The sequence below is a fragment of the Limanda limanda genome, chromosome 10 (genome assembly GCF_963576545.1).
Source record: "Limanda limanda chromosome 10, fLimLim1.1, whole genome shotgun sequence".
Classification (NCBI taxonomy): Eukaryota; Metazoa; Chordata; class Actinopteri; order Pleuronectiformes; family Pleuronectidae; genus Limanda; species Limanda limanda.
The window spans coordinates 20,511,152-20,537,988 of NC_083645.1; the positions used below are offsets into that span (position 1 = coordinate 20,511,152).

General features: G+C 43.8%; 2 protein-coding genes across 2 annotated transcripts in view; both read right to left on the reverse strand.

The window, feature by feature from the left end:
• wu:fb13g09 (ATP-binding cassette sub-family C member 5) overlaps nucleotides 1–3,518 on the reverse strand; it is a 43,050-nt gene extending 39,532 nt beyond the window's left edge. The window contains exons 1-3 of the mRNA XM_061079188.1: nucleotides 3,406–3,518; nucleotides 482–552; nucleotides 345–392 (exon numbers count right to left, since the gene is read on the reverse strand). Of these exons, the coding sequence (XP_060935171.1) occupies nucleotides 345–392; nucleotides 482–552; nucleotides 3,406–3,518 (232 nt within the window). The remainder of the gene's footprint in view (nucleotides 1–344; nucleotides 393–481; nucleotides 553–3,405) is intronic.
• The window catches only part of enox2 (ecto-NOX disulfide-thiol exchanger 2), an 86,062-nt gene continuing 62,252 nt past the window's right edge, over nucleotides 3,028–26,837 (reverse strand). Inside the window, exons 8-15 of the mRNA XM_061079189.1 lie at nucleotides 25,188–25,294; nucleotides 21,164–21,278; nucleotides 18,595–18,782; nucleotides 16,373–16,513; nucleotides 12,578–12,634; nucleotides 11,685–11,790; nucleotides 9,839–9,924; nucleotides 3,028–3,806 (exon numbers count right to left, since the gene is read on the reverse strand). Of these exons, the coding sequence (XP_060935172.1) occupies nucleotides 3,675–3,806; nucleotides 9,839–9,924; nucleotides 11,685–11,790; nucleotides 12,578–12,634; nucleotides 16,373–16,513; nucleotides 18,595–18,782; nucleotides 21,164–21,278; nucleotides 25,188–25,294 (932 nt within the window). The 3' untranslated portion in view covers nucleotides 3,028–3,674. The remainder of the gene's footprint in view (nucleotides 3,807–9,838; nucleotides 9,925–11,684; nucleotides 11,791–12,577; nucleotides 12,635–16,372; nucleotides 16,514–18,594; nucleotides 18,783–21,163; nucleotides 21,279–25,187; nucleotides 25,295–26,837) is intronic.

A 26,837-nucleotide genomic window follows, 5' to 3' on the forward strand; every position in this document is an offset into this window, starting at 1 on the left:
GTGAACCTCCTGTCAATGCAAATCACCCCCCCCCTGGCGCTGGCCCACTGGCTGAATAATTACAGTGGGTGGGTGTAGCTGCCGGTGCGCTCAATAGGAGGAGCTGTTGAATCACCTCCTGTCAACGCTCTTTCTCTCTGATCCACTGATAAATCCGGTTCAAATTGAGTTGTGTGGTGATTTATGTGATGGAAGCCAAAACAACTGTGAACTCCTCAACCTGCGAACCTGCGTCTCCCTGACCGGGATTGGACATGAAGCACCTTTCTGTTTTTCTAATCCCCCTTTCTTTGCGGTTGCTTTATCTCACTCTGGACCTGCTCACACAGACAGGAGGCTCTCACCTGCCTGCTCGAGGGAGGCCTTCATCATAATGAAGTAGGTGAGGATGCCTGCACGAAACAACATGAGAGCAAAAGGTAATTAAAGGTATCTCGGGAATCATGATATCACCCTCTAAAGAACCTGCTTATCTCCTCACGTCCAATTATACCAATCTGAGACGTGACGCGACTCCGCAAGAGTGGATTCAGGAAGTCATTGGGACGAATCCTGCCAGAATGACACTAATGACCTCAAGTTTAACATTCTGCCCGAGTGGGAACATCAGTCGACGCCCGAGACAAATTCAAACCCCTCTCGCTCCCAGAGACTTCAGAAGTCGGGTGTTGTCCTCCGGCATCGTGAGCGCTGGTGAGGAGAACCCCTCCCTTGAAAAGCTTTTACTTGCATACACCTTGAATTGAATTAATGAGAAGGCTCCTCTCTGTGTCCCAGCGATCAAAAGACAGCGAATGGAGACCGGCGCTCACCAGGGACCGCTGGTGGATTTAATTAGTCTGTGTTTACCTCCTCGTGCGAGAGGCATCACACACACACACACACACACACACACACACACACACACACACACACACACACACACACACACACACACACACACACACACACACACACACACACACACACACACACACACACACACACACACACACACACACACACACACACACACACACACACACACACACACACACACACACACACACACACACAGCTGTGAAAGGGATCATTTGCGAGAGCCTTCGGTCCATCAGTGCGTAGAAATGACAACTCAGATGGGAGGAAATGCAGAAAGACAGAAAGCTTCTGAAAGAATAAGAATGCGTATTAGTGTTTTGTTTATGACAGGCTGAGAAAGAGAGTGACAGAGGAGGAGAGAGGAAGAGAGCAGAGGAGAGAGGAAGAGAGGAGGACAGAGGAAGAGGAGAGAGGAAGAGGAAGAGAGCAGAGGAGAGAGGAAGAGAGGAGGAGGAGGAGGAGAAAGGATGAGAGGAGGAGGAGAGAGGAAGACAGAGGAGGTGAGAGGAGGAGAGAGGAAGAGAGATGAAGAGAGAGGAGGTGAGAGGAAGAGAGAGGATGAGAGAAGAGGAGAGAGGAAGAAACGAGGAGGACAGAGGAAGAGAGATGAGGTGAGAGGAAGAGAGGAGAGAGGAAGAGGAAGAGAGCAGAGGAGAGAGGAAGAGAGGAGGAGGAGGAGGAGGAGAGAGAATTAGAGGAGGAGGAGAGAGGAAGAGGAGAGAGGAAGACAGAGGAGGTGAGAGGAGGAGAGAGGAAGAGAGGAGGAGGAGGAGGAGGAGGAGAGAGAATTAGAGGAGGAGGAGAGAGGAAGAGGAGAGAGGAAGAGAGAGGATGAGAGAAGAGGAGAGAGGAAGAGAGGAGGAGGAGGAGAGGAGGAGGACACCAGGGATGTTGCCCTGAGATGGAGGATATGTGGTGATGCACGACTCCACACAACATCTCTCTCGATCCCGAGTGCATCATCAGGTCGGCAGGAGGCTGAAGGATTTGCAGTTTCTCCTCCATCAGAAACATCCTCATCATCAAAACACCATGAAGAAGATGAGAGGCAGAATCCATCTGTGCTGCTGTGACCACCTATGAAAATAATGCAGCAGCAGCAGCATTCCCTCTTTCTCCTGATCCCGCTGGACCAGCACCTACCGACTAAGTGGGCTGGAGGTTTTGTTCTGTATTTAACATGCAAACCACAGATAGTTTACTTTTCATCCATGAAACCTCCTTCCCTCTCAAACCACTGTATTAATAATGGATCCATGCGGACGCAGGAAAAGCCTTGTAGGAGCTTGTAGGCAAAACAAACTCCTTCCATATTATTAATTCAGGTACAAGGACGAGTTTGCTGACAAGTGCGTGAACGCTAATATTTCAAATGCGATGCCCGGAGGAGACGGAGGAGGCCAATGAGAGCAAATCATGTGTAATAATAAACCTTTGTTTCCCAGAGCAACAGGGGAAGAGCTCCGCCTCCCAGCAGCCCAGCGGAGGAGCATTAACAACGCTTGACTGGGCTTTCGGGAGGAACCTCAAATCCTGGCAGCTCGCTATCTGGAGAAGGTGAAGAAGAAAAGGCCCCGATGGAGAGTGTTGTATAACCTGGTAATATATGGATCCAGGCAAGCAGCACACAAACACACACACACACACAAACAGTTTGCGATACACACACACAAACTGCCTCGCCAATTACACGTCATTAACATGATCCCTCAGGTGTGTTATTCCAGTGAAGTGCGATGTGGCTGTGCTTCGTCTGCAGCCGGAGAACTGAGAGCCACGCCCGATTGTGTATTCAGAAACACAAATGCACTTATTTAAGGTTTTAAAAACCGGCCTTGAATGCAACAAGTGTAGGAACAAAAAAAGAATGGGCACAAACCTAGAAAGAGAGAGGTCCTCTTCAATTCATCAGCTCGCTAAGTGTTTTCTCTTCAAGATTCATGAATTATTCGGTTGGGAAATTTGTTTAAAATGTGAAAAAATGTTCTTGCAATGTTCAAAAAAGTGATACAAAGTTCCTGGTCCATGTCTCATCCCCCCCACCAGTAGTTTTTAGGAATCCTGCTGAAAACAGACACTTAAAAACACGTTGACGTCGGTAAAAATAAACTCCCAACTATCGTATATATTCAAACATTATTTTATAATCAAAAATATCATCCAAGCATTTACAGTGTATTACAACAAATGATCCTATGCAACTGTTAACAGCCTTTACAGGAAATGAAGAAATATATCAATTTTATGATCTATGATACAAACCAGCAACAGCGAAAAGAGGAGAGGGAATCTCGGCCGAAGGGTTCGGAGGTTTCAAGTGTTGAGTTTGACCCGGATGACCCGCCCCCCGGTTAGCCCTGTGGTCCCAGTCCCCCGCTGACACCACACAGAGCCAATCACAGGCCAGGAGAGCACAAGGCCCCGCCCATGTGGGTGAGGGCTACAGAATCCTCCAGTTACTGTAGCACTCGCTGCTCTTCTGCAACTCCCGGTGAGTCGCTAGGTCTAAACATGATTTCCACTTAGGGAAACGTAAAGTTCAACCTCATGAAGTCTTTGTCGCTATGATTGGATGTCAACACTCCCGTCGCCATGGAAATGGTGTGTTTATAAGTCTCGTCCGCCTTCGCCTCGTCCCTGAAGTGCTCACGCAACATTCCTGTCCGATCTGAGACCTGCGCTCAGTCCGATGTGTCCGTGTACAAACAGGACCAGTCCACAGATTTGATATCTGGGGGCTGTATATTGTTTCCTTCACATCTCGCCAGAGTCTCGTCGTCTGCTCCGCGTCCCAGAAGTGTCACCGGCAGCGTCTATGTGCTCTTGATGCCTTGGAAGCCGCAGAAGCTCCAGCGTTTCTCCAGACTGGCCCCGACCCCCGTCAGCTCCTGCCTGAAGGTGCAGGGCAGCCGAGACAGAAGAGCCTCCACCTCGCTGGGGTTGATCTGCACAAACAGAAAAACATCCACGGTCATTAAAACTGTCTGTTATTCCTGTTCTCTAGTGGAAATAAGAGCTCACAGAGAAATGTGCCACTGGTAATAAGAGACTGTAAATGTGTCACAATAATTATTATGATCGACAGTCCACGATAGACAGTACAGACAGTTCCAATCACGAGATGGAGTAATTAGTGTTGTAGCTTTTGTTTGATCACAAAGAAACCGAACCAGAGACACTCTCTTCAAACCTCAGAGCTCTGGTGGTTTGCTCTTCAGGGAACGTTGAACTTTATCAGTCAGATAAGGTGCGAAGACGCCATGTTGCCATTTTATCTTTGATTTTAGGACAAAAGTGCAGACTGCCGATGGACTGTTCCATTCAATTAAAATCCTTCTTAAATTCAGTCCGGTCCTCCAGGGATCTGGTTTGGGTCCCTATTAAAATCATCTAATTAATATAAGTGCCCACCAGTGGGGAATATTGTCAGACATAGAGCAGTCAATCACTGAGTCTGAGCAGTAGAAGTGTTAGTTTCCTAAACTACCAGCTACTGGGGAGAACTTTACAATCTGGATTAAGAACCGTCTCAACGCTCTGGAGAAGTGGACAAAGGATCAGATCTGGAGATCAGACTATAAAGGATCGTTCTGGCTTTATTCTCTTCCAGGAAATAGAAATGTGCTTTATTCTGCTCTTGAAAAGGAAAATATTAACATCCACTCTCTGAAGATTCGTAGTCATCCAGGTCACGGGTATTCAGGGAAGGTTTAAGCGATGGCAGGTGGCCTTAGTTGTAGATACATTTGACCTCTGATCCAAGAGGCTTCTTCAGTTTCACCTCTGGCGCAGTCAGGTGATCTGAATCTAATGTGGACGGAGCTGAATGTCTGCTCTTAAAACTCCAGCTACTGTAAACTCCCTGTGAGTGTGAGCCATCAAAAATAATGGCCTCCAATAAAATAAGCTGTTGACTGGTCGGCCCTATTGCAAGGACTCTGCACAGAGAAGCAAGGAACTCTCACGTTATCCTGTTGGTCACAAGTTGCCTCCACTCAGATGAGGGCTTATAAAGTCTGAAGTGTTTTAACTGTATGAGTGTGTTTAATAAAAGTGACTCATCATTTAAAATGCTCTCAAGTGAAAGTGAACAACGTCTGCACGCTGCAAACCATCTATTCATTTAAATAGAAAATGTTTTGATACGCCCGTAATGAAAAGTTGGAAGTTAATGCTATGAGTCAGTTTGTAGTTTTGTTTCGTTTCCGTAATTCTGTTTCATAAATGGACTCCGCCCTCTAGTGTTTAACGCAGGGAAATGCATTTCTTTAATGGCTGCAGCTATAGAAGAAAGGTTATTTTTGTCGGTATCTTGTTTTGGGTTTTTGTGCCACTCGGTTTCGCACCTGGAGAAATATTGGGACAAAAAATTTTTGCTTTACGATTTGCTGTTAAAGCACATTGTTTATTTCAATTATATTATTGTGTTTATATCTATGGACACCTACAAATAATTGAATGTATGTGAATAATAATCTCTTCCACATTGATTTAACTTATTATTGAAGTTCACCATGTGTTAAACTGTCTAAACAAGTTTACATTTAATTACACAGTATAATTACAAAGTTTTATTATCATTAATGTCAACCAACAGAAGCAAATGGAAAAGCCTTTGAGCTAATTAGTTATTTTATGCTAACAAAGTCAATACAATCTGACTGAAATACACCATAAAGGTAATTTTCTCTCCTTCCTGATTTCTACTACACACATATACAGTGTAAATATGTTGTTATAAAATATGTGTAAGATTCTTTCTCTCTCCACTAGGTCCTAAGTTATTTAACTCAGACTCAGATCGCTCACTCCGCTGCAATCAGAGAATCGCAGTGTGAGTAAATTCATGTGGACAGCCCAGCGGCCACCTGACTGAGTGTAATCTGTCTCCCACCACTCGTGAGCGCTCAGGATCATCACTCAATTGAAATCCTGAGGTGACGGGAGGAGAAACGCACACTGTACGCGCTGCTGCCGACAAACCGACACAGTGACTCGCATCGATAAGTAGACTGTTCACGAAGCTCTGCGCCGATGTCAGGATGCATTAAGGTCCATCACGGAGATATTCATTATCATTACACACAATGGAGCTGTGTTTGGAGCCACCAGATAAGCAGAGACGACCGAGGCTTGTTGTTGAGGAGTCTAGCCAATGATATTGACAAAACTCTGTGGGCTGCTTGATGTGTGTGGTGGAGAGTCGTCGTGGGAACAGATGCAAACTCAGACGCACACAGTGAGACAAGCGGGGGAGTACGCACACGGCCGCAAACGCACACACACACACACACTAGAAGGAAACTTAAAAGGCATGAGAGGAGACAGTCACTCTCTATTCTTTGTGTGAGAATGAGTAAGGGTATTGATGAGCACATAGAAGGGTTGTTAAAGAGAACAGAAATTTCTTGGGGCAACCTCGTGGAAGTGTAGAGATAAAGTTTTTGCAGATAAAAAATTAATTCTTCCACATAATGAGTAAGTTAAGAAAAGCCTGAAGTCTGACGCCAGAATTGGAATGTGTCTTCTGTTTGGTCAGCGACTGTAACTGTAGAGACATCTGCCATTTTTCCTGAATGACGTCCTGTCTGGGGCGTTCGCCAGAAAAAAGCCCATCAATCTTTTAGGAGATGACATTGAACGTTGGCATTTTGAGAAGCAAATCGTGATTCCTCCTCGGAAAGATGGGGATGCAATAGCTGCGGTTTGCCAGACAGAGTAGAGAGTGAGGGTGTCTGAGGAGGGAGGCGGGTGTTTGGCTTCAGGTGTCAAGACGAGGGATCTAGTTTTAATATGTCCCATTATCAGGGGAAATCACAAAACTAGCCTGATACAGCCAGACAAATATAGCCGGGGCATTTCAGGCCAGAAGAGTCAGAAACTGCCAAAGTTTAACTTGAAACATTATAGATTCTTGAGGTATTTTGGATTCACCACTACCAAATCTATAATTAGGGATAATTATGATGCTGTGTGAGTGCGACTGATGTATTTATTTTTCTGTGTGAATGTTTCCTCTGCTGTGCTGAGGTCGAGGAAGAAAAGCTCAATACGTTTAATCAAATCCAAATCTAGTAACGGAAAAACAATCCAATTATTTTTCCACAGCCGAGTTGCTTCACTTTAAGGACTAAACAGTTTACTCCTGGTCACTCAAACAATTCTGCAGAGAACCCGTTAACCTTTTTCATTTGGGCCATTACAGATTTATCATTAAAACCCTGCTAGTGATTTCTGTCATTAAAACAAGTAACAGTCGGCTAAAGAAAGGCTGCCACCTAAATGTTGCCATAGCTCTCGGCTAACAAGACGGAGTGGAGTGAGATAACAGCTGTAAGAGATTCATTAGTGTCAGAACTTAATTAGAGTGAAACTTCACTGACTGAGAGCTGGAGCCAGAACGGAGCTGTTCTGGTGAAGTCTCTTTAAAGGAGTTGTTTAACCAACAGAACATCTGAGAACAGACCTAATAAATATCACTGAAATGTTAAGTAAATAGAAATAATATATATTTATACAACTATACAACAATGCATTTCGGCAATGCATGACGTCAGACCATTCAAAATGAATGAGCAGTGTCTCGGTTGAAGCCTCCAATGCATAAGTGTGAGTGCAGCTTTACAGATGAGTTATCAGTGAATTCTTTCTGAGTTTGTATTTGATGACAACCTTCATCCTCGGGGGCATAAAGAGCAGAGATGTTGTGTCATTCTTCACAAATGTTTCTTTTCAGCCGCTCTTTGCTGGAGGGGGATTTGTTGCAGCTCTCCGTTCCGCTTTCAAACAATCCACAGGTTCTCTAATAGGTTCAAGTCTGGGAGTCATAGTTTGGTCAGGTCACTGCTTTAACTCTTTTCTTCTTTAAAAACTCTTGGGATCAATGTTGTGTTGGAAAAGTCCTCTCCTGCAAAGCTTCATGACACGGGGAAACATTGAGCATTTGGTAATAAGAGCGTTCATAGTGTCTGTAGTGGTCCTGCCGAGTCCATGCCAAACATATCAAGCCCCATCTGATCCAAATACATTTATTCTGGTTTCCTTTCGACCGAAGACTGTAACAAGAAGCTTTGCTGCCAATATTTGCAAGGCTTCTTTTCATGTTCTCTGGCAAAATCCAATCTTTCAGTTTTGTGCCATATTTTGTGCGATAGTTGTCTTCTTGGACGCCCTTTGTGGACTTGACGCTGTGTCCTTGACCCAGGCTGATCAGTCACAGAAACAGATTTCCACAAATGAATCTGAGGCCAAGTCAGAAGCACTTAACCATCTGTTTTTCTACACAAGGTCGTGTGAATAGAAGATTGCTGCGTGGAGTTACTGCGTCTTCTGTTGTTGGTCGTATGTCTCGTCCTCTTTCTCCAAACCACCGCTGAAAATGTGTTTCAGCTTATGTTCAGCAGCTCACTGAGGTCCAGGCATCTGAAGGAAGTCTCACAATCTGCTTTCCAACTTGAGGTTGTACTTGGGGCCTTAATTTTTTAAATGTGTAACACACTGGTTTGTTTTTAAATTATACAACGATAAAACCCTACACCTCAACCTAAAAATTATAAAATGATTGTAAGCTGGTGAAGTTTGAGTCATTTAAATACCCAATGAAATGAAAAACCCATTTTCAGAGGTTAAAAAAAAACAACATAAAAGTATGTTTACATCAAAGATCCAGTCCTTTCTCTCTGTTTGATGACTCATTCTCCCATCAGGGGCGTTCACTCATTTTGCGTCCGATGACAAAGCCTCTTTGAAGTTTGCAGCCCCTCCCTGTGGCTGACAGTCACAGACCGCAGCTCAGGGACCGACGCTGTCTGATTCATCCTCTCCGCTTCCATTTGGGTCCTTGGCCATAAGTGAAGGTGGTGGTGAGGAGTCCTCCACAGCAGCAGAGAGCAACACTAATGAACAGTGCTGAGCTGAGGTCACTCACTGCTGTAGGTTAATGTAAAGACCAATCAATACCCTCAACAATACCCTCCATTAGGGACGGGAATCGGCAGGGACCGCCCGATACGATACTATCACGATACTTAGGTGGCGATACGATATGTATTGCGATTCTGTGGGTATTGCGATTCTGTAAGTTTTGCGATTCGATATTACGATTTCCTGGGATTTCTTTTGGTTATTTTTTTTTTTTTTTTAAATACTGGACCATGGAAAAATTTTGAATCATACCTTCAAATACAACACAGTCAAATTTAGAGCTTTACAAGTTTTATTTCAAATATTAACATTAACTTAATGACTGTCGGGCAGCCAATAGAGGAAATAAATAAAAATGTGCCCTATTATTGTATAGCCCCTGTCAACTGCACACAAACTGACAGATTAAGAAATGTATGCCACTTAGGCTACTTTTAAACAATAAATAAAAGGTAAATTAAATAGAATGAATAAAAGTTTACTTAAAATATAAACTAATAAATATGTTTTTAAAAAAAAAACAAAAAAAAAATCGATTTGGGAGGCAGCATATCGATTTAAAATCGTCATTCACAAGAATCGCGATGTGTAACTGAATCGATCTTTTCCCCCATCCCTACCCTTCATGGGTTTCTATCTTCACCGGAAACACAGAACTTTTGTCATAATTCACAGGAGTGTTTTCTCAGTTCGCTTGAATATGACAATCTTCTTCTCTTTCTCGCGTTAGTTTGATGAGAAGATCTTTGCCACTTTGCAAAACACCAAACTATTCCTTGCAAGTGCTTTGGCTTCACCCAAAGAGCTCTTCTGCAAAAATAATACAATTTTATGGAAAGGGCTGGAAAAGCATTAAGGAGCTCTGCTTGCATCGAGGGGCTCCGTCTCATCTGCACAGGACGACTCTGGCACACGACAAGCCCATATGTCGACACTCTGTGGGGGGTGGGGGTGGGGGGGCTGACACTGTGACTGCATGGGTGCACGTAATCGAGAGTGATGCTGAAGATCAGCTCAGCTAATCAACTGCACTGTGGAGGTTTGGATTTGTTACCTTGGTGTCCAGACGCTGCAGGTAGGAGCAGATGTACTCGATGCTGGCTCCAAACGGGTGAACGTGCAGGAACGTGGATATGATCCCTGCAGAAGAAACACACAGGAAAAACATGAAGAGTTATTATTGCAAGGGCGAGTCACACACTTCCACTTCCTGTCACCTTTTAGACATCAACAAAGGATGTTCCCAACGCCTCTTTATCTAACTGCTTCTCCTCTGACTGAGTGTAACAGCGTCTTCGAGTGGCTTCTCCCAGAGTCCCAGCACTGTTAAGAGCCTCTTGTATATTGTGGCTCCAGATTAGAGGGAGTGTTTAATGACGGCTTTGATGCCGTTGTCTCTCATCAAAGCCGCACTCTCCCCCAGCTCAAACAAACCATCTGCTATCAGCTCGCAGAAGGGGCCGGGAGAGAGATACTCCTCCACCTCTGCTTACTAATAACCACCTATAGAGCGTCGAGAGGCCGACAGCTGAAACAAACACACACAGTGTTACAATCACCAATCCTCCCATTGGCTCAAACACAACAAGCAAGAATACAACGACCACTGGAGACGTTTAAGAGAAAAATACCATAAGAGGTCACGTTTGCCATCTGCGAGAGGTCAGTCCGCACGTGAACACAGACCATGAGCTCACCTGGAGTCCAGATATCACACCAAGTTGATTTATTGCATGAATTCACCCACAGCAGGGGTTTTCCTATCTGTGCTGTTCTGCCTTAAAGAACCAATGACCCGCTCACAGACATGCACTGAACTCCAGACATGTTTTATGACATTTTCTAGAACGTTTCCTGCCAGTCCCCTAGTAAAATGTCAGACGGAGCACATGTTAGAACAAAGCAGGAAAATTCACCATGAGCGAGTGTGCGTGTTGATGTTTCTAAAACACGACAAACATGAAACAGGGGAAAACTAAAACAATAAAAATATCTCAGGATGGAAAAGTAGAACACGTAGAAGATACCGAAAATTTGGTAACAAGGGCCGACGCTGGTGTCGATCTGCTGTAAACAGAAACATGTGATCTCTGCAGTCCTGCCTCCTGCCTGCTCCACCAAAAGCTCCGCCCCTCGCTGTAATGATTTCCTGTTGTTGTGAACCTGGACAATCTCTCTCGGTTTATGTGAATTTCAGAGCATTACAGCTTCATTACAATTAAATATCTTACTAATAAAAAATGAACACTAAAAACTTTCAGAAGACAACAAACTACAGACTCCTCTTAGGTTTTTATCGAGTGTGATAATACAATTTTCCTGAATCTGATGGAAATCCCAAGTTTATTACTCCTCTGTGACTTTTAAATGTGCAACTCATTATCAACATTGGTAGATAAGATTCCCCTTTAAATGTGATATATACAATAACTATGTTTTATGTAAAGATATCGTGGAAGTCGTTCTGTGTTTGCTGTGATCTGACCCTATCTGTTTTGGCAGCTGGTCATGTTAGTGCACGTGTGTGAGCAGTAATCCTCATTTGTACAACTAACTGCAGTATCTGCACTGACTACACAGATATCACAAAACAATCCCTGGATAAAGATGAGTGAAGTGGTCGGATTTCAGTGCGGCCGTTTGGAACAGCTAGAAACACTTTGGCCTTCTGATCTGTTCAAATGACTGGTTGCACCATGTTGTTCCTTTGAGGCCAACTGGCACATGAAAATGTATTTCATTTCCATTTTGTTCTTTTGTTGTGCATACTCCCAAAACCTGCAGCTCCTACAAACCACACCGCAGAGAAAACAGAGGAAATCCATTGTTTCGCTTTCATGTACTTTCTATGACAGTTGGGAATTTCACAGGTAAAAATAGCAATCGTTGTGTGAACGTACCCACTAGCAGTGCTTCCCTCTCTGAGTGGACTGGACTCGGTGGATTCCTCTCCGTCGGACCTTCCTTCTCCTGACTGCACGACACCACCGTCGACGCCGTCGCTTCCTACGCAGCCACAGACACATTGAAACAGACAGCGAGTTACTTTAAGTGAATCTGCAAGCAGCCACGGTCTGACTGAGGCTGACGTGAAGTAAACAGGCTTATATTTAAAGCTGATGCATGGCTCGCAATAAAAAGACAATCACACACAAATAAGTGGAATGATCAGAAAGTTTCACCGCCAACACATCAGTGCGGCGAGACAATGAGGAGGAGGATAATGAGGCGAGGGAGAAGATTCAGCCAGCAGCTATAATTCTGATAGAGGATAGAAATGTACAGCGCACACACACACACACACACACAAACAGACACACAGAGCGTAGAGACGAGTGTGAGACAAACAAACAGAAGAGACTTGGAAGGCACATGACCAAGCTGTGTGTCTCAGATCTCTGACAGGTGGCAGAGTAAAGCCGGGGGAATGACAGAGGACTTTTTGTCCGTTTGTTGTCCTACTTTGTGTTGTGTGCACCGGTTCCACTGATGCTGTGGGATGCCTGGTGGCCCTTTTCCTGTTTTTAATCTATCAATAACACCCTGCGAGTGTGTGTCAGTTTGTGGGTGTGCAAAACATATGCAAGCCATTCTGACTTTATGACTCCTTTATTTCCGAGCCCAGTGGTGTCCTGGTGATTTATTCGGTGACAAATGCACTTGCGGTGAACCGGCCGGGACTTGTTATGATCCGTCTCGTCTCTGGAGGAGGTTAGTGAGGCAAGTCAGGGGAGGATGAAGAAGGAGAGGAGGAAGAAGAGGAGAGGTTGAGGACACAAACAACATCACTTACACTGGTTTGGTTAGCACTCTCCTCCGCGCCTCTGTCGTCCTGCTTCGCCTTCTCCAGCTGCGGCACATTAGAAACACATGAGAGATAAGCCAGTGAGAAACCAGCTCAGAGCTGATGTGTTGTGTATTCTTAGACTAATGACCAGAGACGTGCTGAATTTGAACAAATAAGACACGGTGCTTCCATATGGATGCAATCAACTCTTCTTAAAGGCAAAAGATTTGGCTTTTAAATCTGTAACAATGGACGACCTTGTGGATTCTGACGTCTTGGAAATGTATTTACTGAAAAAATAACTGAATCAACAGCAAATTCATCAACAGTAACTTGCCCATCAAAGAGAGAGAGACGATTTTCTGCCTCTCGTGTTAAAGTCACCTGTGGTTTCTTTGACCAAAAATAACTTGTCTGAAGACGTGACCTTGGACTCTGAAGAGATAATATACAGAGCTAAACTGTAATTAGACCAAATGATTGATCCTGAATCCACAACTTTTACACTTTAACAAGTGTTAGTCCTCACTCAGCTGCTCTCAGACTTGCAATGAAGTTCATTTTCCTGAGAGGCAAAATGTCAGTGTCAGACATTTTTTAGATCTTTGCCAGCTGCCAGATGAAACCAGACCATGAGGGCAAAGTGATGACGTTTCAGACCCGGGACATATTCACAACTGAAAGTAAGAGGTGCCATGTATACATACAGAAGATGCCGACTAAGATATCAACATGAAAAGACAAATGACATTTAAGAGCCCTTGAAGATGACAGTGTTTATGTGCTGTGAACCAAACATGATTTCAATAGAGGGATGTACTGTATAGACGCCATGTTCTGCTGACCGAATGGCAGCAATTAGTCAAGCTGATCGCCCTCTGCTGGAGCAAAAGAAAAACTACTTCAGTTGTTTCTGTTGCTTTTGAAGCATTAAACTTAAAATTAAAAACTTCAAAATCGTTTCACTGATGTAACTTGGGTTGAGCGGGTACAAGCTCATTCTCATACATCGCCAACAACCGGTTTTCAGTTGGCCAAGAAAGTATTCTGCTCACTAGTCTCAGTGCAGCCAACATGGCAGAGGTGGATAAAACTAGCTCCTATCGTCTTTTCAGTTGTTGTTCGGTCAGATTTTCTGAATCCTGACTTGTCATGTGTGGACAGCCTCATCACTGGTTTGTGCTGAGATGATGATTTTGTGTTTGTTCCCTGAGCGTTTGAGGCTTTTTGTTTTCCCTGTCCATGAGCTCTAAGCTTCTCAGGGCTTTCTGCTCTGAGCACTCTTCACTCACTCAGACTCAGAGCCCAACAGAATTGAATGCTCCCATAATTACCACTTGTGCCTGAAGAGGCTGCTGCTTAGCACAAGTTACACAGCCTTGCTTTTCAGACTGTAAATTTTGAATTAAAAAAAAGGCCACTAGAGTTTGCATATTTCATTTCATCCCCTGTTCCAACAAAAGTTCGAAACTAACAAATGAGATGTCGTCTGACTCGGTCTGAAAGCAAAAGTATTTCTGACCGGCCACAATCCAAGGTGAAAAGCCTCTTGTTAGTGAGGTTAACATTTTGCACTTTACACACATAAAGCAATTGGGTGGAAAATTTGAGCTGATGTGAAAAGGTCAAATATTCCTAATGTCACACTTCTCCACACCGGACCAGCTCGTACGTGGGCATGAATGTTGGCCACTTAGAGAAAGTTACACCTAGGTCGGGGAGACAGAGAGTTTGATATACTGTTGTGAAGCAGTTTGGTCAAATCATACTGATGCCTGTAGCTTGTTATATATCACATCACTCCTGTCCTCCAATAGCTAAAGCCAATACCTCCTTTTTACCTACAGACCTATTCAAACAATCTTCCTCTTCCATCCTCCTCCTCCATCCGCTTATCATCTCTGGGGTCTAGAGCCTTCACCTGTGCAGCCCCTCGTCTCTGAGACTCTTTTACCACTTTCACTTTCTGCCCATCTTCAGATCCTGCCTCAAAACACACCTTCTAGACTTATTATTATCATATATATGTCTTCTGTGGCTCTAAAGGATGATTCCCTGATGTCATCATTTCTGTGATCCTGCATTACACACTGGGGTATGGACTCAAAAAGACACATCCACGAAGCAGGAAGGGTAAAACAACAAGGCTGTAAGGAAATAAAAGTCCCTTTAATTAATTAATCACTAGATCAATCAAAAATGAAAAACAATTGCTCGTGGCAGCAGTGAAATATACAGGGAAATAATGATAAAGGCGTTTGTTGCGAACATAATGGTAATAAAAAGGTTAATGGCTCCAATGACCTGCACTGAGTCGATGGGGTAATGTGTGGTGACAGCTTGGCGACAGCAGGGACACTGATTGGACCAGTGAAGGAGAACTGATGGCGTGGAGAGAAATCTCCAAAGTGAACAAATGACAAATCCACGTCTGCGTTACACGACGTCTGTGGTCGGCTTGTACGTCTCAGAGCAGAGAGACGAGCAGCAGCTTCCCACCTGTATCGTGAGCCTCTTGTTTGTGTTATTATCCAATTTAATAGGTGATTGAACCTGAGGCTCATTTTAATGACAGGCCTTCCTCTCATTACACCGAGCCAGAGGGATCATTAACAAACATTAGTGCTCGGATTCTGGGAATAAGGGACAACACCTGAAACATTAGTAAACACAAGGTGTCAAACGGAGAAAAATGACACCTGAAGCTGTTTAATAAGATTGTTCGGCACTGAATTTAGCCGTGTACCCTTGTAACCGTGCAGCACAACACTAATCAATATTAAATGGAAGTTTGTTGGGGGGAAAACACGCGTCGGTGTGAGCAACACATTCAATCAAATAACAAATGTGATGTCGTTATGAAATAATAATGTAGAGGGAGTGGCTCGAACAGACGATGTGGCCGTTAACGGCTCGGAGGCGACACCGGTCTACAAGTAATATCTCCCCATCTGGTGATCCCATTATCACTCTGTGTGCATGGCGAGATCGATATGATCGCTTAGTTTCTGCCGCTCTGTCAATCCAAACAAAATGACCGCTTTGTGTGATGCTGGCGCAGACGAGGCCCAAAGGACAAACTGTTCACGAGTGAGAGTAACATAAAATCTCTGTTTCAGAGAAATGAGGAAACAACTGTGGTCATCTTAATGTTCAATCTGCTTCTACTCAGGGAATTAATGGATATCTTGTTTCTTTTTTAAAAGGGGATGCAGTGAGAATGTGCTGCTCAGAGGACTGGACGGAAAAAAACAGGAGATTGAAGATGATGATGACTTCAACTGTGGATCAAGGGGGAGAGCGGGTTGCCCACTAACTAACAGGTCAGCATAGGGCTGGGCAATATAGCCTAAAAAGAATTAGGCGATAGTTTTAGGCTACATTGCGATAGACAATATATATCTCGATATTTCGAAATCTCCTCTAAATCACTCTACAAATGTTAAATTCATAACAGTCCAACACCTCAGAAGTTAATAGAAGAAGTTAGACGGATGAAAACAGCTTCTTTTGTGAGAACTGATGAGCAAAGTTCTGAAACAGTTTAAATTATTGAGTCATTTTCTCAAACAAAAACCACATTTTACCACTATCTCTTTCTTCACTGACAATTAATTTCTACAGCGTCTTCCCTGGAACTCATCTTGAACTAATTTCTTTCTTATTAAAGTTTAAATTACAAAGTTTTCACTCTCAAACAAACAAAGTAACCCAGTAAAAAAACGTTCTTAGGAAACAAAACACGTTGGACTCTTCTGAGGAACCCAGCAGGCCGAGCCGTGTGTTTTCTGTGGAACCCACCTGCATTAGGTGCGTGTTCTGCAGGTTCTCCAAACCGTCCTTCAGCGTCTGCACTTGGTTCTTCAGCTGCTGCTTGTCCTCCATGCTGTTCTCCAGCTCCGTCTCCCGCTGTTTTAATTCGTCTCTCATTTTCAACAGTTGCTGCAAAAGATAGAAAAACAGTGAGCCACTAATGTTACAGTGAACTAAGTAACCGTGACGACGCCGACCTCGTACACAAACTGCTTTGAAAGATGAAGAACAATCCGTCTATTGTCTTATTAAAATTTAGCATGTAATCCCTGCGCATAAAGAAACAATTCGACACAGCAATGAAGTGTCAAGATAAGACACTTTCATTATTTTTTTCATCATGTACAGAATGTGTCCAAGGGGAGCAATTTTCTACATCTTCTGGAAAATTACATACTGTGCAAAGGTAAAATATCACAAGAGAATTAACACTCATTTGCGTTTTATTCTTGCTTTGGGTAATGTGAGAGCTGGCGTTGAGAAAGCTTTGATAGATAATAATTTGTCCTGTGAAGTTTATCTGCTAAACACAGATGAAAAGATTCACCTCCTGCTGCGTTAATTTCTTTGGAAAAGAAGAAGAGGCCCTGAGAGTCGCAGGGGCGTTTTTACAGCTGGGACTTTTTACCTGCACCGCTAGACTAGTTATTTTTTTGTTTATTACATTCACTTTATTTCACAAAAGAGGAAAACAAGTTGTAAGTACACGATGATAGGTTTCCATTGCAATTTGTGTGACTGCGTGATACGAGACATGGACGCTGCCAAGAAGAGGTTTCCAATTTCCTTGTCTTCCAGTTCATTTAATCCCTCCACCTAATCTTTTCATAAACACAGCATGGGAGATATAAACTGGGAAGAGATGTCTGCAGGCAGCGTGTTAATTTCATTAAATGAAAACTATGACAAAAAACTTAACATATTTTCACAACTGAATAAGAAGCAACTTTTGAAAATGAGAACTGATGAAATGTATTTCATTTTTAATCCAAGGCTTGAAACTAGTGACAGACGGACAAGCTGCTGATTAGTAAAACAGTTTCTTCCACTGCCAAAGGTATCTCTTGTTCAAAGGTGAGAGACACGAATGATTTGACTTTCTTGGAAGAAACAGATTCATGGACCAAATTCATTTACTGAGGATTAAACCCAGAGAATCAACAGTATTTTAATGAACAAGTGAGAGAGTCCAGCTTCTGAGTTACAGCTTCAGGTTGCTGCAGCCTAGACATCTGTATTCCAAAGAGTGGTTCTGTTCAAACAGGAAATGCTAACAGAAGTAACTGAGCAGAATAAGACCTTCAACCACGGTGACTGTTAAGAAGGCGACAGCTGTGGCCTCAAAATGCTTTAAAATGTACATGTCAGTGGCTAAAGCTAACAACAATCTAAAGATTAAACTCCAAGAATGTTAAAATGATGATGAAAGTAGGATTGCAGCATTGTTCTATTAAATTTAAAACTAAGCCATTGAACTGTATTCTAGTCTTTTGTTTCCTATTTATTTCTTAATATCTACTGAACGTGTAAAAGCTGTTGGACTGTGAAAACACAAGAGACAACATTGAACATAGGAGCAGAACATTGTTGTTCTATCTCTGTTGTTGTCAATAAATCCAATCACAGTTAGTTTTACCAACCGCTGAGATGGGTTTTAATTTGAAAAGAGAAGACTGAAAACACTCTCAGACAGCATTGAGAAGCAAACGTGTATTGTAGGAAATTCAAGGCACATAAAAATCCAATAGTTTTTATTCTCTTTCTTTGAATAAATGGGCTGAAATAGTTTTAATAACCTTGGGCTCGTTCCACGAAGTATCTATGCACACTCTGAAACACGGCACACAAGCCTCCGATCTCAAGCAAAACCCATTCCAACTGCGACTAAGCCTTCCAATAACCACAGTAAATCTGAAAATATTATTTTTTAGTAGCTCTTCATAAAAGTCTAACAGCTGTTCCAGACATCTGTACTTTTCACGCCCGCTCCCAGATAGCTCTTACTTTTCTTTTAAAGTGCTGGGTGGGTCTCATGAATAAATGACAGCTGAGGTTTTCATTGTGCACCTTAAAATTCAATGGGTTAATCTGAGCAGCCCTGTTCTTAAAGAAACCTGGTGCCTCACAGAAATGAATAGGAGATTAAACCAACTGGAGGATGAAAGACTGTGGAAGAGTATCTCTGTGCCTGTGTAATATATAAGTCATACCTTCTGCATGCCTTGCAGAGCCTGCTGGAGGAAGCTGAGCTGCTGGGAGTGCGTGGTGTCCTCCTCGCTCCTCATGGGTTGGTTCTTGCCCTGCTCCTGTTTGAGCAGCTCCACCTCGTTCCTGTAGGCGTCCAGCTGGCAGCGCAGCGAGTCGTTCTCCTCCTTCAAGGCTTCTGCTTGGGATACACCTAGAAACATAGAGGTAAAGAACAGTATATAATATGCTCCTTCTTTATCCGTGGTCCTATTCAGAGCTGGTATCAACATCCAAAAATGAATCATGAATTTAATCCACTTTTCCAAGGTTCTCCCCGACCTGGCTCCTCTGTGAAAATATAACTCTTTCCCCCAAAGTAAAGATTCTGTTTCACTGTGATATTTGCAGTCCTGAGTGAGTTGCTCCTCGTTCATTTGAGTTTCAGCACAGTAACACTGCAGAGGATCATGATGGGTCAAGCATTATGCATTAAAATTCAAACTGTGATGGCAAAATGTTCAAGCTCATTTTTACCTCATGCTCATTCAAAAAGGCCAAAAATGTTCTCTTGATAGATGTCTGCTGATAAAAATATCTCAGCTGTTTCCTCTGGGAAAGAGTTTTTTCAGGCAAAGATCTTGTCTGTCTAAATAAGCAAAGTAGTAGGATGTGATTGGGTGAGAGCTGCACACAAAACTGTTGAAATAAAATTATTTCTGTAACCAATGCTCTGAATTTGCTGCTACCCTGATTTGACCCTTTTCTACTTAGAAACGGTGGCTTCATCTCAGGAGTATTGTATTATTTATAGCCTCCCACAATCTTCTCAAATTTTCTAACTCTTCTACCAAACTAAAAAGACTCCAAATTCTCAAGGTGCTATGTTGTCACGCCACCAGGAAACTGTCATTTGAATACTCCCACCTCAGATAATAAAACACCTCCAGTATATTAACACAGGCCACTGAAAGCGGTGATAATCCACTGAGTTTTGTCCGAGAGCTCTTTACTGCTCATTTTGACCTGACCTATTGAGCAGAGAGCGGAGACAGTGGGAGTTATTATTATATGAGACCTGCTCAGCTCCACAGACGTCCAGTATTATCAGCTCGGCTCTCCCCCCTGTGGACCTCGAGGGAAAGCTCTTAGGGAAAGTCCAATACACCGACTGGACTTGGGAGATAAGCCCCATCTTGTGCCAGTCTATGCGAGTGCGTGTGTGTGTCTGAGTGTGAATGTGCATGAAAGCGTGTCTGGTTAGGTTTCGTGTGGGTGTTCACGAGTGCTGCCTGCAGTCTATCACGGAGGAGCATTGGCAGTGTTAATGAACTCCTGCTGGGTGAGTGTGTGTGCGTCCGCGCCGCGTTAGCGTGCACTTTTCTCTCCCGGCAAAATGAAGGTTTCGAGGTGAGGAGAGTATTGATCTGAGAGCCTCATCAGCTCGGTATGAGGAGATGTCAACCGCTTGGCCAGATTCTGAGCAATTCCCCTTCTTTTACGTAACAGGTGCGGTATCGACCTGCAGGTATCCGCACGCACGAGTGCACACACACATATGTGCACACACACACAAACCTTTAGGTAAACAGTCTCGCATATGAGCAGTTTCCTTTGCTTTCTATTCTGTAAGAGTCGGACGCAGAACATCGATTGACTTTTCCAGAGGCTGAAGTCATAACACAGGTGCGTTCAGCCGCGCTGGTTGATGTGTAAACATGCCCCTTTGCTTAAGGGTTAGTGACTAAAGGGGTGTAACTGTCAGCTTGTTAACACATTTACCAGAAGAGTCACATTAACACCCGTCACCTCAGCCAATGCTGCGGCATCCAGTGAGATGACAGGTCGTGAACAGCAATGCCAATGACTGATGGTTAAATAGCAAGTTTGCTATTTAGAGCAGCAGCTTTCAGGAGCTCAGGACTGTATTTACATACATTTGCATGCTGATTAGAGAAGCTGTCAAATTAGCAAATGGCAGAGATCACAGTGATTAACAGGAGAGAAGAAAAAGTACATGACAAACGCATAACAACACGGAGAGACGGCAAATAACACAAGATGAGCGATAACGTCGCGCGCGGTGGGGACGGTTGTAGCATGTTGCCGTGGCGACTACTCCAGACTTATTATAGTGGGAGTTGAGAAGTTAGCGGCCCTGTTAGTTTGTGTTGCTTCAGTAAACACAAAGAGACTCCTCTGAGGGGAAGATACACGTTTATGGCACTTTAGTTGGACCCTAGTCTGAAATTAGACGGCAGCTGGCAAGTGTGGACAGACTCACACTCAGACACACACGCACTAATGAGTTGTTGTGTGCACTCACAGGGGTGGACTTGGGTGGATGTCGTTCAGCAGCTTCTCTCACCGTCAACCCGGTAAAAGCATGTTTGGTGCACGCATCTTGATACACTTCAAATGTTTTTACTTAATTTATGCGAAGCTGCGAAGCCGGTCGTCGGATTCTGACATTTCAGCAGAAAACGCAGCTGTCTCCCTCGGTTCTGAAACACCTCTCTGTTCATCCTCTGGAGATGTTGATCAGCGAACTGTCGTTTTGACAGGAAGTGTTGAACTGGGAATGCGTTTACATACCCGAGTCCTCCGAGTCTTTGCTGTCAGGCATGTCCTCCATGTCGTCATCCGACATCTCCATCTCCTCCTCTCGTCTGATGCCCATCAGCTGCTCGTTGTGCATGTTTCTAATCTCCTGAAAAACACATCAGAAAGACGGGCAGGTCAGATGTGCTGCATTTCATGGGGGATGCACATTTTTACAGGTGCCAGGGCGAGTAGTGTATTATCAGTGATGCACCTCTTTGATCCCACGGTTGTTGTTATGCATTAGGTGTAAGGGGAACTTAGATGAGTGCAGAACAAAGGAGTGTGGATGACTGAAGATGAAAGGATGGTCTCAGAGACGGGGCTCGATTCCTCCGGCATAGCAGGAGGGCAGATGGCAGCACAAATGTAGCCAGACCTCACAGTTTTGTACTTCCCTTTTCTTGTTACTAGGATAAAATGCAGCTTAGTGAGTATAAGACAAAGACGACCACGGCTCCAATTAAACACGTCAAAGCTGGAGCAGATCCAGGGGTGGGGACAGGGGGCACCAGTCCCAGCTGAAATCTGATTGGCCTCTCACGTGCCCCTGTCCTGCCAGTAGTCTTACGAAAAAACAACTAGCATTGCATCGATGTTGGACGTCTAATTGGCCCCTCTGTAAATTGTGGCCCCCTTTTCGGCCATCCGATTTAGAAACATCCTCGATCCGCCACTGTGCCAAAGCCATGAACATCTAGGAACACCAGCATAAAGTATGAAATACCAACCTTCCCGGTTTCATTTCACCATCACAGAGAGACTCGCTAATGACTACATCTGTCGGGACACCAGGAACCAGAAGCAGGTTTCAAAACGGGTTAAAGATCAAGGACAACACAGTGAATTGGTTTGGCTGTAAATGAGACCGAACCCTCCGGGTCTGTGTCGAGAGGGAAGAGAAACAAACAACATCTTTGTGATACATTACACACATTACGCCAAACCGTGGCCATGCTCTCTGTGAGACTGTGCTCGTATGAGGTTTTTAAACACCATTCAGTTTTCATTTCCTGTGGAGAGTGGGTGTTTGAGCTACGGTGGTGCACACGTGTCAGGAAAAGATCCAATACTGCAGGAGCAGGAGAGTAGAGGGCACAGTAAACTACGCTGATAACTCTCTTTTCCTTCAGAGGGTTGAAGGTATATTTAGCACTTTTCCAGTCTCATTCACAAGCACATTCTTTACTCTGAACTTTTTCTGCAGTTCGCTATCTTGCCAAAAGACAGTTCATACACTTTGGACTGGAAGAGTCAGGAATCGAACCAGCGACCTTGGGTTAGTGGACGACTCACTCTATCATCTGAGCCACAGCCAATCACAAGAAAATATCCATGAAATGTGATTAAACCGCCGGACAAAATATATTTTTTAAATACTTCATATGTTCTCAAGTATTTCTGACCTTTTTGAACTTTGCCATTTTACTCTACTTCAATATACAGCATCAGAACTTTAACAAAGTGGACACGTAGGTTTCTATCAATTCAATATTCATAACAACAGGCTGAGAAATGCACCTGAAAAAATCTAAAGGGACCGAAAAGCTTTCCGAGAGTAAATAAACTTCCCGCCATCTGTCAGCTGACGTTATCAGCCTGAGCCCATGGCGGAGGTCAAACAGGTACTCTACACACGCACACGCGCGCATACACACAGACACACAACCATATGGTGTGTGTCTGTGTGTGTGTATGTGTGTGTGTGTAGGGGGCCAAACTCTGCACGCTAACACGTCAACTGCATACACACAAGCATAAGAACACTGATAGAGGGAGGCAGCTGTTATCCGATTCTGCCCGGGAGCTGCAGCTTCTCAACTCTGCTGCTTGTTCTTCTATATTTCACCTCCCAGCCGGAGAATCATACTGAATATACAATATGACTGAGAGAAACACTGGCTGTCTATTTGATGATAAACTACCCCTGAGCAACTGCACTTACTTACCTATGCTCTTTCCACTGGCCAGTGGCTGCCGGTCCTACACACTGCAGCCTCTGAGGCATGTCTACAGAATGTGATCGATGTGAGATCAGTGATCCTGAAATATTTTAACGGATCAATATTGGGTGAAATAACACAGATCAAAATCAGATTGTGTTATCGCTGCATTCTGCTGTGTTTGACTTCCCTCAGCCTGCTGGTGTTTAAGAGCCGGGCTCTACAGTGCAACATCGCGTCGCATAAACCAGTGAAAATAAGCAAATATGAGTGTGAAACATTAGTGAGGTTGAAGCTGTCGGCCAAAAGTCAAGTGTAAAACGATCACAATAAGCTGAGGGCTACCGAGCACTGTGGAGCTGAGTGGACCTGCAGAGTCAGGTGATCATTAACTGCAGGTTCTTCTCAACGAAAGGATTGTAATAAAATAGAAATATTGTCTACGGGATGATCAAGACACACACACACGCACGCACGCACACACACACACTTTTAAATTTTATTCTCACTGCCATTATAAAGTGTGAACCAGCTGGATGAGAAGAAAAAGGAGACTATAGAGAGCGTTTGAACCACAGCATCACATAAAAGATTTTCTTCACTGCAACATTTTTCTGAATGAGGACATTTTTCGGCGGCCGAGTGTCCACCCACAGTGGATTGCTGGTCAAGCTGTACTCCCTGGTGTGTGCAGTGTTCACACAGAGGCTCTACAAACGAAGTCTGAGAGAGAATGGAAAGATCCCCGAGGCCTCTGCCATCCACAGTCCTTAATGCATCCTACTACAGCGTATATATAAATATATATATAAACAAAGAGAGAGGAAGAGAGAGAAAAGAAATAGAAGAAAGCAATTCTCAGATGAGTGGATTCCTGAGAGACCCTCAAGGCCTGAACAAGGAAAGACAACATCACAGAAGTGGTCTTTACCGACGTCACACAACCAGTTGTGTACTCACTGTATTTGCATTTAAACTCACATCATTCAGCCTTCTACACACTCACTGAGTTCATGTTAAGAGGCTTAGACACAAGCTATTATAAGCATTAGTTCATACAAACAGCTGCTGCAGTCAGAGGGTTAATGTTCAGATTATTTGGGACAATTTCATAAGGCTGCAAAAGCTGTGCATTTAGAGAAACATGTTTTATTTCCTTTTCTACACCTACCTTTGTCAAGTTTTTGTACAGGTGCTTCTGCTGTGTGAGGTTATTGTATTACTATGTGTGTGTGTGTGTGTGTGTGTGTGTGTGTGTCAGACTCTAAATTAAACCGTGAGCTGTTTTTTTTGATACAGAGATTCAAAGACACTTACCAATCTGACCTGATCATATATGTTCCATTAGACCCAGGACGACAACACACTCCAGACTCTCTGAGTGCCATATGAAAGTGAAGCCCTCACTAACCCCGGGCCTGTGCAGTTGCCTTCAGAAAGCACTCAGAAATACCATGAACAGGTTGACTGAGGTTTTTTCAGACACACGCCAGACCCTTCATTATTATACACAACCCATCATCATGGTGATTAAAGCTCCATTAGACCGAGAAACTGGTGAGCAGATAGTGGATAGCAAAAATGCTGGCAGATTTGAAAATGAATATGCTTTTATGTTTCATTATGTTTAAAAAAAAAGAAAAACATTTGCAGGTGCAAGGGGAGAAGGCTTGTACAAATTTACCTGTGTCCCTGGGATATGGAAAACTCACCCATCAGCTTGCATCCCTTCAGGAGGGAAGGCAATGGTGGGGGAGGAGAGTGAGGAGAAGGATGGGGGGAGGGTGGGCTGGGAGTGTCTGGATCTTACACCGGTGACCAGGCACCTGCTCTCCATGCTGGCTTCAACCAAAGTACTTACTGTAAGGAGGACTTTGTTCTTTTCACTTCTGATTTTTGTTTTCTCATTTGTGTCACTTAAAGTGTCAGAATGTGTTCCCTACTGTAAGCAGTCTAACAATCAGTGGAGAAATAAAGAGCCTTACAATGAGACAGGTGTAGAGGGAAAAAAAAGGGGAAAAGTCTAATTTTCCATTGATCATGTGAACAACAGAGTGAAATCAAGGTGTACCAACCTCGGCTTGTTTGTGCCACATGTCCAGGTTCTTGCGCTGAGCTTTGGAGAAATGGTCCCATGCCTTTTGTTTGGAAGCAGCTTGGAATACAGACACAATCTGTTGAACTGTGGCGGGATGCAGGGAAGGACCAGAGACCATCCAGAGACAGAGAGAGAGAGAGAGAGACAGAGGGCAGGTGGGAAGGAGCAGAGGAGTGAGAAAGTGGAGTCAACTAGGGATGTAAAGAACTGTGTGTGTGTGTGTCTGTGTCTGTGTGTGTGTGCGCGTGTGTGTGTGTGTGTATGTTCCTTGTGTCTGCTAGCGTGTGATCTACTTACCGGCTGCTCCCTGCACATTATTTTGTGGATGGTTGGTCAGATGTGTCCCACATGCAAAACTTGACTTCAATAAATCATACATTCTTGCAACATACTTGAATTATATATGACAAACTGACTCATACAGAATAAAGACCTTTAAACATGTAGCTCTGCTACAGCTGACTTGACCTTTATTAGCTAGGCTGGTGGTTCTGCTCCACAGTTGAAATGGCAGTGATGATCTTTCCACCACTTTTGTTTAGACTCTTTCAGATTTATATTTCAACTACTGATATTTATTGGGTATTTGGCCTTTATTGAAAGGACGAGACAGAGCGAGGAAGACAAGCAGCAAAGGGCTGCAGGAGACCTCCATCCTCTGAATGCAGCGTGCCATCACTAGGAGGTGAGCTAGTTGGTGCCCAATGACTCCGGATGATCCTCTGACCTTTATTCGTTTGCCATGATGACACGGGCGTTTTTGTTTTGAGAGTCTTGAAACGAAATCTGGTCCAGCTCCGGATAAATCGAAATAAATGAATGGATTGAATCGGCACTCACACCCGGGTCAAATGATTCTGCAGTTGACTCAGGTTTTAATCGGCTCAGGCTCGGATCAGTGGTGATGGGAATGGGAAACCCTGGCGAAATAATTGGTCAGACAGTGAGACAAGAAAGTGCCTCAGTTGTTGGTGTGTTCATAACGTCGAACATAGCACAAGGGGGGGTAAAGATAAAGCCAAACTCCTCTTCTGTCAATGGGAAAGGAGCTCATTTTATATAGCTTTTGCTGTATTTTATACAGCAAGTGTAAAATGCTAACATGCCAAACATATATTGTAAAAGTGGTAATGTGCCGCTTCACTTCCCTACAGCAGCCGGCTGTTAAGAGCTTTGCCCAAGGACACCTTATTGAAGCAGCACAGTATGTTCTTCCCAGTGCAGATTTCTCTTTTCTTTAAAAAAAATGCACTTAAACAACCTTCAGTCCTCGAAGGTTCCAGCTCCAGTAAAGTTGTAACAAAATGACAAAGAGCGGAAACTTTAACTTGACCTTAAAAGGATTCCTCTGGTCGTACGTGTGATGTCTTTGAAGACAGCTGCTGTCCGTCTATATGTACCCTGGCAGTTTCTGTGTGTTGTCACGTGTGTGTGGTCATGCAGGCCTGTGTGGGTGGTCTGTGTATCCCAGGGGACCTAATGTAGACGAGAGGAGTCAATAAGACCGCCAGCTTATCGTGTGTGTTTGCTGAGCAGAGAGAGCGAGAGGGAAGACAGCAGGGATCAATAGCATCTTCCCTGCACCCTGTAATCTGAGGGAGCAGGTCGATGGGGAGAGAAGAGAAGA